The 15,810-nt window shown below is 38.9% G+C and overlaps 1 protein-coding gene across 3 annotated transcripts in view; it reads right to left on the bottom strand.

The window, feature by feature from the left end:
- Positions 1-15,810, bottom strand: part of ADAMTS18 (ADAM metallopeptidase with thrombospondin type 1 motif 18) — a 76,693-nt gene that overhangs the window by 47,077 nt on the left and 13,806 nt on the right. For 2 of the 3 annotated variants that reach the window (XM_086757951.1, XM_010129501.2), the window contains one exon: positions 508-790. In XM_086757951.1, the coding sequence (XP_086614077.1) occupies positions 508-790 (283 nt within the window). Of the gene's footprint in view, positions 1-503; positions 791-15,810 lie in introns of those variants that run through there. The other variant, XM_086757950.1, reaches the window with a different exon arrangement.

Genomic DNA, 15,810 nt, shown 5'->3' with positions numbered 1-15,810 from the left:
ATTTATATTGGAGGTTCTTTTTGAAGATCTCAGTTGCTTAAAATTTCATTATCAAATGGTGAGATCTGAAAGACTTATTCTCTATCCTCTCAGAAATTAATGATTTGGAAGACTTTTTCTTCACCTTCAAGCATAATTACTTATATATCCCCAAACTTACAGAGAGCAGTTCAGGGATTTGGCATCCATCAGTGTGCAAAAGCAGCAATCTAAAGCAGAATTGCTTACTGAAAACTATGTTTATGTCAAAAAAAATCAAGCAAGGGATCTTTTCATCTAGGTAGAGAACAAGAATACTACACAGTGATTCTGTTGGCTTAATAAACTGGATGATGACATCAATTTAAAGGAATAATCAAGTTTCTCATATCTATTTTGCTTTATAACTGTATTATTTTAAATTACTATGTCTCCAACACAAAGGTGACTATGAACCAGACCTCAGAATCACCATACAGTCTCTAAGAGCCACCATGCCAAACAAAGAGAGAAAGTTTCCTTACATACATTTCTTGCGACGTCCACAAAAATGTTGCTTTTGAAACCTTCCATGGTGGTAACCATTCGCTTGAGCATGATACTTGTGGGAAGTGTGAATTCTGTGATGACCAAAAGAAAAGTATTTGGAATTGGACTCTACTGTGTACCGGTGCACCTTCTCTTCTGCAGTTCGTTTATATAATACATGAGGGTGGTGTCCAGCAGGTGATGTGTAGTTGTGCTCCTGTGCTAGCTGCTGAGGTAATGGAGATATAAGGAACTCGATCTTCTGTGTCCTTATCAAACCTGACTGAAAAAAAAAACACCACCACAAATTAGAGGAAACACTGTCAAGATTCACAGCTGGAATATACTATCTCTTAAAGTGATCTCCCTTCAAAGCCTAGACAGATTGAGATGTGCTCCTCTAAATCAGATTTGCTCAATATATAATCTAGACAGTCTTCCCAATTAAAGTATGCCTTGTTTCACTTTGGAGATGACCAGGTTTCACGTTTGGTAACACATAGAACAAGAATGTTGTGGGACTGGCAGCATAGCACCTTCATACAGTACCATGTATAATTTCATATGCAATATTAATCCATTTTTCACAGTATAGATTTGTGTGTGTGTTTGTGTACAGGATATACAATCTCACATAAAATGAAAATGCTTTTGGAAAATGCAACTTTTAATAAATGCATATATGAGTAAAACAAAATGTTTGAATTAAGATTCAGGTTTTTTTCAGAACACGGTATTACGAGATGGAAATCCCAGACTTAAGGTTATTCTAAGTATAAACATAAGCGCATTATGGTACAGTAGTACAAAGTTAAAGCATCTGAACATTTTAGTACTATGATTCAGCAGTCAACTTCCCACCATTTAATCATCATAAAGGCAGTTTAAAATTCATGCCCTCCTACAAGAGAAAACTGATCAGCGAAAGCAAGTATCTGATTGTTTTTCTTCTTGGATCCCTGAAAGACAGAAGTATGGGAAAACTACACAGTATTTTTCACATAGTATCTGTGCATAAAACTGCATGTGATGAAGTGTTTCCAGGATCAGGGCCAGGGAGATGTGGGTGGCACTAAGGAAGTATTTCCATGCAGCTCATTAATCAGTTATGATTTTATTTCATTTCTTGGTTTTGTAAAGCATGTTGTAATAAACACTCATTTTTACCAAGTAAAAAACTAAGAAGAAGTTTCATCAGGTAATTCTATTACATTATATACGTAATACTAGATACAGATTTTTGTTTTGGATCAGTGAGGCTCTTCCATGCGCCAACACCCTCCTGCCAAAATTGACATCCCACATGGACTACATATCTCTTATGCTTCAGGAAAATATGTGCAGACAAACAAATGTCAATTGCAAACCATCTTGCCCAACATCTTAAGTCCTCCCAGATCCTGATTCCACCTCCTTCCTCAAAAAGTATGCTTTGAAAATGCACATATTAGACAGGTATCACCTATTCCCTTCTGAAATGGATGCTGTTCTTTAGCTTAACCTCCTAGGAACAGAATACCAAGGGTATCAGAAGGAGAGCAGTTTGAATGCCTAGTGTAAGCATTTCTTAAGGATGTGTGGAATTTTCTGCACTTTCAGTACTGTTTCCCATGAGGAAAACTCAAGAGAAAATGAAAAGCAAGTGAAAATAGAATGTTACAGATGAAATCTTCATTTTAACTGTTTACTAAGCTAATGCTAAAATTGACTTTAAGTCTATTCCAGTTGAAAAGATTTATCAGAGATACACAGGTCCTCAACAGTCCATAGTCATACACTATGCCCTATTCATGGAAATTCACTTCTGTCTTTCCAGATCAAAGGTATCTTCGCAGTACTCCCCAATATAAGCATCCTTCGTGGGGGCCAAATAATAGCGCTCATAAAATCATACTGTGACCTTCATTTTGACAATAGAAGAGAGTCCATGTTATGAACTGGGAGGGGCTAACTGCCTCCTGAAAAATAATATGAAAACAAACATAGATGATATTCTGATTAACAATTTGCCCCCCTCCTTTCTTCAACATGAATTCATAATTACTTATCTCTGTCCACAGCACTTGACATTCTATGTGAAAGTTAAAATTGCCTCTGTCAATAAGAGATAGGCTTTACATAACTGACAAGAATTTAACTTGCCTGCTCACTATAGGCAATAAGTTGGCATATGTCAAATGTCAGATCACATTTGGTCATGACAAAGTACTTTCCTGTAGGGAAGACCAATATTTTAATCCTTATGATATGTGTCATCATACAGTTTAACGGTGGTTCTGAGAGGCAATCTTCATCAACTGAAGTGCACTGATAACTGGGCACTGCTAAACGATTTTTTTTTTCCAGCTGGAAAACAGAAATGTAGTGAATCTGGTTTTTATTTCCCCATTTTAAAGGTTTCCACATCTGAAATTATTCCTGTAGGAATCATTTTGTAAATGATTCAAACCATATGGAACAAATGGGTTTCTACATTTTCCTGTAAGAAACTGTCCCTGATGTACACCAAGTTTCAGCCCCAAATGTAATTTCTATATTTAACATTATAAGGGTGGATTGAGAACTCTATGGGGAAAAAAAAGTGAACGGAATTCTGGGCCCTGTTCTGCATGTATATTGCTGCACCTTTACATAGGCTGTAGGTGACTGAGTACCTTACAAATCTGTTCACTTCTTTTTCCCAGAAAAAAAATGACCACAAATCTCCAATAAGACTTCTTTCCTTTGGATTTTACATCAGACACATCCTCCAGATTGAGAAATGTTGTGTGAATGAAAGGTATCTTCTTTTTTGGTAACATCTAGTTTTATGAAGTTGTCAAGAAGAAAGGGGACGTGCCACAGAGCAGTCTGAACACTCACTCAATCACAGACCATTTTCCACTTCTTCCAGGTATGGGATGGTTTCAAGGATTCATATTAAAATAATCTCTTTGGTAATTCCAAAGTAATGCTGAGAATGCTGACCTGGCTTCTGACAGAGATGCAGTCCTCTGGATCACTACAAGGGGGGCAACTGGGCAATAACTGAGAGCTACTTTTCTTGCAGGTTCTTGAAAGCAAACTGCCCTACAGCTGTGGCCATGCTGAGTGGAAAATACACCAGCTGAGAAATGCCAGAGCACAGAGGTAGGATACCAGCACAGAATCATCTTCTCTAATTCTATGCTGCCAAGTAATTCCAGCTTGTTGAAGACCAGATTTTGGCTAGTCTGTATGCCTGCGCATTGTAAGTCTTAAAAAAATAATGTTTCTGGGAATTTTTTCTACAAATACATGAAACATCTCTGTGATCATGAGTTAGATGCAATGTGTCTATCCAGCTCAAATATTTCAGCAGATGAACAAATACTGTCAAAATTGTAATGGAAATTTATGCATTAGGTTTTCCTACTGCCAGCATAATTTCAAGTATACATGTGATTTTCCTTGCATAAGAACTCAATGATATCTTTCCATTAACTTTCATGGGTTTGGGACCCAACAAGGAGAGGGTCAAATAGGTCAAAACTCCATTTTTATTTCAGATTCTTTGCAATTATAACGCCATGACAGGAAACAAAATGACAAAATCTAACATTTTTACTAAGTCTAGACAACACAGCATGAAAAAGATGAGGGACTCCTCTCTATTCCCTCTCTCTCCCACTGTGGCTATCGCTAATAATAGCAGTAATTGTGAGAATATGGTGGGAAGGAAAGCCCAAGAGATTGCTCAGTTGGAATTTGCTGTTCTTTTGTTCTTCCGTATTTGCCATCCTTCTGTAAGGGATATTCCATGCCATTGGAAAGTAAACAGAAAGACATACGTTGATCTATGTGGTTAGCAACTAATTCTGAATCAATAAATTAGAGTTTGTTTGCAGAAAAGTTGAGAAGAGATGAGAAGGCAACATTCCTCCCACTTGTTATTTGTTATGAAATGTTTGCTTAGCTCTGAGCTAAAGGAATTTTCAGATCCAATACGTCGTCGTGAAATTCCTCAGTATCAGGGCGTTATCACTAAGGTAAGGCACTTGTTCTGTTTTCTTCATGTGTTACAAAAGAAGGAAGAATCTCAACATGAAATTTGGACATGACAAATTATAATAAAATATCTGCTTCAAGATTTATTTTTTACTTGAAGTTAGATTATAAACTGAAAAATAAGGCAAATTTTTGAAGCTTCTGAAAGTTCATCTTAGCTATACAAAACTAGGTAAATCTTCCACTGACTTTAGACCCACATGGAATGGTTTTGAGAATCACACTCTAACATATCAGTTTCTAACAGGTCTCATTGGCCTCTTACTGGAACAGTACAAAGGCTGCTCCCATTTGTCTCCCCCTGTGTTCTTAGAGTCTGAGTGAAGCCTTTGGCAGTTTACCAGCCTGTAAACCTAATTCATTTTGAGGTTTCAGCATCTCCAAAAAACAGACCCTCCGTAAGAAACACAGCAGTGATAGTGAGTGAAGGATTTTCAGAACTTGTATTTCTACCCTATATTTAAAAAAAAAAAGTTCTGAGATAGTAAACACACCCTTGCTCTAAACTAGAGGAGCCTCATGGCTGTGGGTTCTCATTTGCATGCATGGCATTTTCATTACATGCTAATTACATTAAAGACAACAGCTTAGCCATATGCATATTAAAGTTACAGGAATTTCATAAACCAGATGCAAATAATGAGGTAAGAAGCATAACGAAATGAAACTGAGAATTAAAGCACATGAATAAATGAACTGCAATGCCTCTGCTAAATAGAACTACTTGATACTGACTGATGCAAAGTTAAATTACCGTTTGTACAAAGCCAGAAGTATCTCAACTAACTAAAGAGCTAAAATGTTTTCATATATTGTCTAAAGAATATTTCTTATATCCAGACTGCTTTATTCAGTGTTATGAGTATATACATAAAATTAAGTGTTAAAAAACCAGTGTGTCTCAACTGAGAGCAAAGAAATCAATGAAATCTATACCATTAGATGGGTGTGCATGCACTCAAGATGAAAAATCTCTCAAAAGGAAGAGTTAAATGTAGTTTCACACCCACCAAAATAGTTCCAAAATAGTTCCAAATATTAATGCAAAGTTTTAAAAGACTTGACAAAAGGCCAACTGAAATTGGCATAAAGCTTCCCACGGACTACAGCAGACATTGATCCAAGACTTCTGTTGTGTTATTTCCCTAAAAAACACAAATCATTGGTTCAAACACATCTTAACGAGAGTTACAGCATGTAAAGTACAGATACATACAGTACAGTTTTTAGTTCTACTTAAAATGAATAAAAATGTAAATTAAGATCTTCCTTGAAATATAAAGAATAAGAACGACAGATGACCTAAGAGCTATGGTTGTCGATTATTTAAAATTATCTGAGGTCAAAGATGCCTCTATACCTAGTATCCACATCACAATATTGTTGGGACCATCTCATGTAACAGCATATTGGAGTCTTTTCAGATTTGCTTTCAGTGAAAACTCATGAAATTATCTTAGCTACAGTTCATTTTAATCAAAGTGAAACACTTATTTTCTTCCCTGATGCTCTGCTAAGCCTGTAGCACTTTGTCGTCACAAAGGAAACACAAAAGACCTTTCTCTGCCATCAAAGAATTCCCTTGCTGGAAGACAGACTCCCCTAGCTCAGATGTCCCATCTACGTTTTTTATCTGCCAAACCATTTCCCATACTGGAATAATGAGTATCTTAGAAGCAGAAAGAGATGGAGATCCAGAGAACATGAAGCTAGTCACACAACTTAGAGCTACCTGACAACAGCCAGAAGTTGCCTTTGCACCCAGACTGGCCTTTAGAATTGGGCAGATGTCAACTTTCAAATGCCAACATACTGCACCATCTGCTAGAAGAGAGAGGTTGCCTCATAACTCCTGTACCAGATTCCACCACAGACTGATGGGGAGATGAGGCCCTTGCCTCAGGTTTTATAAGCAGATAAGCGTAGTTCCTTCACAAAGTACAGAAATGATCTTCACATTTGCCCTCAGCCCTCCATTCATTCTGCACATGCTCCAAGGCAGCTGGTGGCAAGCCAGCTCAAACGAGTAGCAATGTAGCTGCTAAGAGACCGGGTTATTAGCTCAAGCCCAGCATAACATTTATGTGCTTACATGGTATTTTGTAACAGATTTAGTTCACGGCCAGCAGCTTAGAGAACAGCGACAGTGATTGCAGATCCATTTCAAACGCACACTCAGAGAAACCCATGCGGAGATGGCAGTCCCCCATGCATATACCAGCAGCCTGATACAAAATCCTCTCAAGACAGCAGGAAAAGTGCCAGCTGTTTAGAATGGGGTTTGGGTCAAGTCTTGAAAATGGGGTAAAGATATAGTTTTCTCACACATGCCAAGGAATCCCAGGAAGAATAAAGTCCTGTTAAGTTTGCCAACATTAATCCTATGGATTCCTCTTTCCTCCAAAGCAAGGGCATTCAACCAACACTAGTACAAGGCTGTTCAAAGCAATCCTGCATAATGCAAGCAGTCTAAATAAATTATTGTTTCTTCAGAGAATGTGTAATGAAGCAGATTCACCTCATGGGATGGGTTAAGTTGGTAGTCTGAAAAGCATGCAAGGCTAACCTTACTACAGTCATAAGCAAAACTACTTCCAAGAATTATAGCCAGCAGTACAGTACAGCCTGACCTGGAACTGTAGATACCCGATATCACTAACCGACTTTTTGAGAGATGGGTTATTGAGCACCTCTCACGTTAGGGTCAAAATGTCAATGCTCTGGAAAATATAATAAAAATGAACAAATTAAGATGTGAAATTAGGTAGAAAAAAATGACAAGCAACATATCTGGCAAGGCAGAAAGAAGGAGCCAAATTGCAGAAATGTTGCTGAAGTGAAAGATATCTTTACCCTCGGGAAGCATCATGAGCAAACAGCCAAACCAATGTCAGTAAATCATGGTAATTAAAGAAGTTCACTCCCTCTCTGCTATGACCTACATCCCCTTTTCTGGGTGGCAACTGCAATGGGGACAGCGGCAGCTAACTGACCTGAGGTGTATTTTGCCTTCATATGCTGTTTCTGTCTCCCTCAGAAGGGCACTTCACACAGATGCACCCACCGAAGCACTGGGTAAATTAAACAAGCTTCTGAGACGCATTGACAGGGACATGATCCATGATTCTCCAACAAAAAGTGAAAGGTCTGGACCCTAAATCCATACACAGGTTGTTAAATAAATGACTGACTTTTAAAGAGCTTTAAGCACCCAGGAGCTCCCATTGAGTTGAACATTGTCTCTGCAAGCATTTCCAGAGTGTGTTTATAACAATTTGGGAAAGAAAATGCTCTGGGAAACTAGTGAGAATGGACTCTCATGAGGTTTCCAATAATACACATGTATTATTGAAGTCAGAAATCCCACGAGTAAAACTGAGAGCGTGTTCATTTTTGACCCTATCCCAAACCAGGCAGCACAAAGGCATGCGAGCACACTAAATGAAAGAGAGAATTTAAGTTAACTAAACTTTTCCCTAGCTTTTATGTTTGCCAAACAAATTCACCCATCCTTCAGAAAAGTATCAAGTCTGTACATGGGCAGTTACTGACAACTCACCCCGAGTCAGGGAAGTACAACTGTAACTGGGCCCCTGGCTGATGAGAATAACCTCAGCAGACCTTTACTGATTTTCACCAGATTGGAATATCTGGCTCTATACCACAGCAAATGTTTAGGTTAAGTTACTGACCTTTATGCACACTAAAATATTTTTATCATGAAAGAAGCATTAGAATAATTAGGTGCCTATTCTAACTTGAGAATTGCACAGATCACATTTTTCTTTAGATCTTAAGTGACTCAGAAAAAATAACTCAATTTATTCTGTTTTCTAACATAATATAGATTTCTTGCAAATGTAAAATGTTAAGAGTTCTTAACAATATAGCATTTCATTATCTGAGGATCTGACAGAAGGAGAGTACGATGTTTAAATTGCCAGTCTGAGTTAGTCATGAAAGACTACTCTGTTTGGTTGCTCAAAAGAAGTGCTATACTGAACATTCAGCAATTATTAAAACAAGGTAACTAAATTGCATGTCTTTAATTATTCCTATATGAACAAAGACAGTGTTATCTCTGAATAGTGCCTTTGTATTTCTGCAGTTGACTGAACTTGTTTAAAACATCTTTATGCAATCCTCTGTCAACATATAGCAAATAAGGAAATATTCTTATTTGTTCCTCCACTTAAGGTAATTGAACCAATCACATTGGCATTTAAATGTATTAAATTGGTATTTATTGCAAGGTAATGAGATATTCTAGAACTAACACAAATTTAATTGCTTTGCCACAGATTAAATACTTACTTGTCAGTACGTGAGTTCCCTCATTTCTCATGTTTTTGGTTTTGTTTTTTTTTTCAAACAGAAGTTGGCATGATAAATGAACAGAAGAAAAATACTAATGTAAACTACAGCATTATGACACTTACTATACACTAATAATATTTAAGTTAATTGCCAAAGCTTTACTAAGTTGCACTCAAGATCACTTCATTAATGATTCCATCAGTAGGGCTCTTTGCCTTGCTATAGAGGTTCTGGAGAGCAATTAGCTAAAACCGAGAGCTCGAATTTAGGGTTGGTAGCTGTACAAGCACTTGGGTATGGCCTGTTTAAGCAAATCCCTGCAACTGTAAGATACAATCTAGATATTTTATTAGTTACGACAGTTCTGAAATCCATCACAAAGCAAACAGGAAACAGAAGGATTGTTTTATGAATGCATTTATGCTTCACTTTTCCTCAAAAGAGCCAGCCCACTATTTGTCATGTGCTGTCTTACAGCTGATTAGTTACTTACAGTACATCAAGAATAACAGAACAACTGACTTCAGAAGGCAGCTTGCTTATCCCCTAATCTAGCATCCCATGTAACTGAGTGCACAGCTTAAGAGAATCCGTAAAGTGTGAGAGGAGGCCTACCTTTTGGAAATTCCGAAGAGTAGACGATCTCCTCATTCTATGTAACAGGATAAAATAAAAGCACCGTTTATGTTCCTCTTAAGTCTCTGAAACGTGACTTTAAGATGTCTAGATCTTTACCAGACCTTTGGACAGGGCAGAATTTCACTCTGAGGATGGTTTGCTACAAATTGTTCACGCTGCTTGAAAGACTAGATGCAATGAAAATGTTCTGGCGAGATTCTCCTCCTTTGTGTACAGCTAATTGATTTTATGTGAATGGAATTCAGATGTACTAATATTCTAGGGAAACTGCATGCCTTCTTAATTAATCTTCTGCTCCTACAGTTGTGCCAAAGGCAAAACCAATAAGATTAGGGCACAGTGACACAGAAAATGAACAGCTTAAAAAAAAGAAATGAGGATAGGTAACTAAATCCAGTACTTGGACATTCTTTTCCATAGGTACTTAGCATTAACAGATGCTTGCTTGAGTGTTTCTGATCAGAAACGTTTCTTCTTATCGGACATGCAACTCCAAACGTTAAAAGCCATGAATCGGGCCTTGCAGGAAACAGCACTCTACATTGAGATTTTTTAAAAGTAATGCCAAAGGGCTTTGGTGTTTTATTTTCTTTCTGATTTCTTGAACCATTTTCAGCTGAGTTTTTAAGAGGTTTTTTTACCCTTTATGATCATGTGTACTGGAATCAAACTTGGGTGTTTTTTTTTTTAGTAGAAATGCAGCTTTTCCTGTGATATGGGACTTTGGCAGCTGGATCCTTCAGAAGAACACTTCATATCATGACAGACAAACCTGAAAGATTCTCTCTCCTTCACAAGATACCCTGTTCAAGTGGCAGCCAGCAGAGAGAGACACTCAGTGCAACTGGACACCACACAGGGCTTGCTGATGGTAGACCCTTCACTGTTCAGAGGTCTTGGCTTCAGAGTGACTTACACTGACTGCATCAAAGCCGCAGAGCAAACGCTCTAAACAGTGGCAATTCACTACCCAGACCCGCTTTTCCCCAGCGAAGATCCTCCAGACAAAAGCTTCAGCCTGGCAGAGCTGATACAAATGAATTTGAGAGGGCAGAAGATCTGAGCCTGTCTGACCTGGGATAATTTGCATTTAAACAAATTAAATCCAGCTCAATTCCCATAGCAATTTTACTTTGCTATGAATAGCTAGGGCAGCTCCAGTAACGAGGAGCTCAGGTTACATCTGATTGCCAGCTGTATTGCTTACTAAGAAGTTAAGTCAGTGGTTCCCAACCTTTTAATTTTCCTTGTTGGAGTATACATTGCTATGGATTAGTTACATGAGAGAGTGGTCACAAGGAACTCTGTAGGGAGCAAAGTATCAGCTTTGCTGATATTCCACATACACAGACATATACATATGTTGAAATATCTGTGTGGGAAGGGGAAAGGGAGGGGAATAAAAGAGCTTAGGCCATTAAGGGAATGGAAAACAAGAAGCAAAGATGGCCCAAGAGTGAGAATGTCAGGCTGGCGCCTGGATTATCTGGATTAAACCCCCAGTTCTTCAACAGTTCAGCTTCTCTGTTCCTTATTTCTCAGTTTTACAGGCAGGGTTTTGCAATCAGCCCAGCAAATGCTCAAAAGAGGCTTGTGAAAGTTCACATTTGACCCCAGTTAGGTTGTTCTATTAAAAAGTCTCCATCTTCCTTGCTATGAGCTGCAGCCCCAGCCATCGGGATGTCACTCAGTAGCCTGAGCTGTGATCCAGTGACCAGTTGCACCAAGTACAGAAGGCTACGGCATAGCTAGGTATGCTGTAGCAGGGCTCCCTGCTGGCAAGCACCCTGTTCAAAGACACATTCCTCAAACACGGCTCTGCCCATGATCTGTCCCTTGTCACATCACTGGATGGGTTTTTGCCATCTGATCTCACTCGCAGGAACAACAATGCTGATGGTAAGTGACTCAGAAATATGCAGTCACATTCACTGGAGTCTGAGAAGCTTGACAGTTTTGCTCATAACTAGGAATTCCCTTGCTACAATGTTCTCTACTGTACACATGCCCATAGAGAAAGTCTGATTACTTAGCATCACTGTGAAAGGAGGAGGGGGAAAGAATAAATTTCCTCTTCTCTTCTTCTCTTTTTTTTACTGTAACCACCTCTTTGAAACAGGACAGCAGCCTAGGTGTGTCTGAATCATATTTTTTTTCCAAGAAATGGCAAATCAGTAAAACCTTGAGTGCAATTCATACTATTAAACCTGAAATACAGGGCAACATCATCCCAAAGATCCACTGATTTAAAATAAAACCTCGCTATTTTCTCATTTTTTCACAACATTAAGAAACCTGTACAATAGCAACTCCATGTAACGTTCATATAACCATACAAACCATATAAACATCCTTAGCATACAGATCTTAGTTTACGATGGGCATTTGAATAAGAAGTGTTGTTTGCTAAGACAAATGTAGTAACTTACACCTGTATTCCATGTCATGAAAAAGCCTTATATTTGTAGGCACCATTTACAGCCATAAACCCTGCCTTCACAATATTATATTCCCAAGCATGCCATGGGTCGAAAGATTCTTTGTTTTCCCACTTGTAGCCAAACTCTACCAATCAGCAGTGCTCGGACATACTAATCCCTGTCTTGCTTCAAAACCATGCACCCTCATTCACACCCCTCTCTCCCACAAATTAGCCCACGTTTCTGTTTTAAGGGAATGGTGCACAAAGGTGAGCATGCTGTAACGGCTCTGCTGGTGTAACTGCACTGAAGTTAAAAGCAGGAAGCCCGGACAGACTTGCCCCACACTAGAAACCTTTAAAATACTATTATAAATGAAAGTTTGATGAGAAAAAATTCTCAGGACAATTTTTTAACTACAGAAATCTCTGTAGTAGAAATAACTGTGATCACATGCAAAAACTGCCACTAAGAAGTCCTGGTTTGGTATGAAATAACACATCATGCCATAACTGTATTCTCAAAATGGAAACAGTAACGCTACCTCCATATCGGCCCAGATTTTCAGCCTAAAGCGAGGTAAATCCATTCTTCAACCCAATACATCAGTTTACATCTTCCGACATCCTGTCTGCTGACAGGTCACAGTACAAGTTTAAACCAGTATTTGGAGTGTTAACACAGCGGCTTCCAGGTATTCAGATCCATGTTTGACTTGTACTTACTGAACAAGCCTGCAGAACTAAACTGGTCACGAAAGGTTACACTGATTTTACCACAAGCAGACTTTAGTAGAAGCCTGTGAATTATGTGACTGTTTAGCAGGGATGAGTCTTAAGGAAAGTATGAAAGATGGTGTGGGAGCATTTACTTACCTTTTCATCGAAGAAATCAGTTCTATTACGCACCTCTGAGAATCAGAAATGAGAACAGAGGACAAAGAGGAAGCTCAGGAGAGGACACAAAGGTTCCTATTTCTACCAAGTCCCACAGACAGTGATCTAAAAAGGAAAGCCTTTGATTCCTGTGTCAGTAAGCACCATTTGCTATGATTTTCAAGCAAGTACATAGCATTTCTTCATGAAAGCATTTGTACAGTAGAGCGTTTTCAACGCACAATATTAGGCTCTCAAAACATAGTCTGCAGAGCACCAAAGATCTAACTAACATTGTAATGATCTCCAAGATCTCAGGAAAAGAGAAAGAAAGTGACAAAGGGAAGGTTGTGCTTGAAAGCAACTTTTTCTTCTGTGAGATATTCTTTATATTAAATTGGTTCAAGAAATCTAGAAATCTATTGTCAGAGACATTGCCAAGAAGTTAAACATTACAGGCCTTCTTATTGAAATAAAAATGCAGTAAAGTCAAGGGAGATAGAATTATATGGAATTTGTTGACAGCTCAGCATGCCACAAAGTTATAAAAGGATGGTAAAAAAAAAATAATCAGCAGAAGATTTAGGAGTCAAAATTTCCAAAGCAGCCTGACCGCCTTTCTGCGGTGAGTCTACTGAAAAGTAGGTTAAGCAAAGGTCAGGTTAAACATAGGTTAAGAAAAAAGCTCCAGCAAGAGGAATGTGCTGTCAGGGTCACAGAGGCTCTGGGACATCAGGGAAGCGTGTGAGAGTTACAGACACTTCAGTCTCGTTTGTAGTTCCCAGTCCCAGGGCCTGAGCGTGCTCTCTGCTCTGTCCTGACACCGCGGAGCACAAGACCTGAGTTTGCACCGTGCCACACCGCCGCCAGCAGCTGCTCTCTGTGGGCTTCAGGCATAACTTGAGAGAAATGCTGCACAGCTTAGCTGCTCTTGTATCTTGAGCCCTTACATAGAAATCAGGAAACACTTGGTGTGCTGAAAGTGCTGCGTAAGTCAAACAAGTAGTGCACCAAAGCACACCGACTCCCATAAACAAGAGATAACGTGTCTGCTTTCATAGGCACGAACGAGAAAAGTGAACGCCAAAAGTGAAAAACGTGGTTCTCCCATTTTGAGTCTCTCTAAAGCTCTGTGCCACTTGCATAGCCACAGATTTGTCATTCTTAGATTCTAACTTCTCTGCTAGAGCCTGTGCCCAAGGCCCTGTTCCTCACATTAGTGTACCCTTGACTTTCCCCCAAAATAATCTGGCTGCTCAGTGGCCACTAAAGGGGCACTGCCTGCCATAACCCGCCGTAAGACTACTGGGATGAAGTTAGTCAAGCCCTGTTTGTGCCTACACATTTTCCTACATAAGATTACATGCGATTCCAGGAGTTAAAGTGCAATCCTGACACTTCTTAGTGTGAATTTGCCCAGCTTAATGTGTCACAACTAAAGATGTGACCGTTCATGCAATCCATGTGGATCATCAGCCATTTCCTCCACCTTTTCTTCTTTCCAGGTGGTAATGTAAACAGAGGAAAAGCCAGAAGGACCTCTTGTTGTGAAACACCTCTCTCTTCACAGCATGCTACGCTACAGACCCCTCCCACAGCATAAAACCAGCAGTGTTAATGTGCTATGGAAGTAAATTAGTCACAAATAGCACCACAGGGAACTGAAGTATTTTGAATGTATACCATATAATCAGGAAATGCCCACCCTCTTTATCTGACAGGAACAAGGAAACTGAAAGCTTTGTAATTTTAAACTGCCCATCAGTTGCTATGAATCAATCAAACATCTTGCCAGGGAGAGCTAGCACGCACAAGAATGCCAGTAAGATAAGAGAGGATTTAAACTACACTCCCCATCCTGCTGGAATAATTTCAGCCCAAGATTCCACGTCTGATCACCCGTGTCCGGGGCTTCTCTTTATATACCTCTACTGAACGCCTTGAAAGGACTAGGACACTGAACTTGCATATTTTTTTAAATCATGTATATTATTACTAATTCTCACAAATTTCACCAATCCAAAATAAATTTAATTTTTTTCAAGAGTAAATAAATTTTATGAGGTAATTTACAGACGTATAGTGACCTATTCCTTCAACAAATAGTGATAGAAGTCATGCAAGACTAACATATACATTCTCTACATTATCATTTTTTGCAAAAACCCTACCTCCATCCACTTACTACAAAAATCAGAGACAAATCACATCAATCACAAAATACATCTTTAAAATTTAAGTCCCTTCCTAGAAGAAACACGAACGTGTTGATTTAAATGACAATTATTATTTTGCTAGCACATAATATAGTTCGCAAACGGCAGAAGAGACAACAGCTGTAAAGAGCATCGCCTTGTGCAACTGCATGGAAATACAAATATATTAATATTTCACAGACAATGGACACTGAATTGCACTGTCCTTTGTAAAATCAAGATTAAAGGATTGGCACCAAGTCAGTGTATTGGTATAGATATGTACGTACGTATATATAAATTTATCTTCCTTTTTATTGGCAAGTAAAATGCAAAGAGTCAGGCCCAGAGGCTAAACTGCCAGTAAGGGCATGTGGCATATCCATGGAAGTATTTTGGAGCACATGGGCACCATTCAGAGCAGGCTGAGGGTGAGCAGGAAACAGCCCCATGGCGAAATGCTCCACATCATCTTCTGTTAAACCTAACACAGAAGGAGGGCCGTGGAGATAAAGCAACCTTTGCTATGTACGAACGCCACTTTGCAGAAGACGGACCTTCATCCTGGGTGAATAACATTTCCTTCTGTTCTGTTTCTCACATTAGAGCATGTTCCTGACTTTCCCAAACTGTAATCTTTAAAATTATTATATAAATCATGTGAATAGCCACAACAACAACAAAAAATATACTATTCCTTCAGCCCTCAAGCTCTTTCCAACTAATTTAGTGTTATGGTGCTATTCTGCAAACTAGAAAGCTAGTTTTCAAGAAATGTTTACATTACAACAAAAACACTTCTCACTGCACTATACTCCAAAAGCTGAGAAC

The sequence above is a fragment of the Chlamydotis macqueenii genome, chromosome 13 (genome assembly GCF_036417535.1).
Source record: "Chlamydotis macqueenii isolate bChlMac1 chromosome 13, bChlMac1.mat, whole genome shotgun sequence".
NCBI classification, from domain to species: Eukaryota; Metazoa; Chordata; class Aves; order Otidiformes; family Otididae; genus Chlamydotis; species Chlamydotis macqueenii.
The sequence above is the reverse complement of the archived record's forward strand: the minus strand, read 5'-3'. Positions and strand labels throughout refer to the sequence as shown.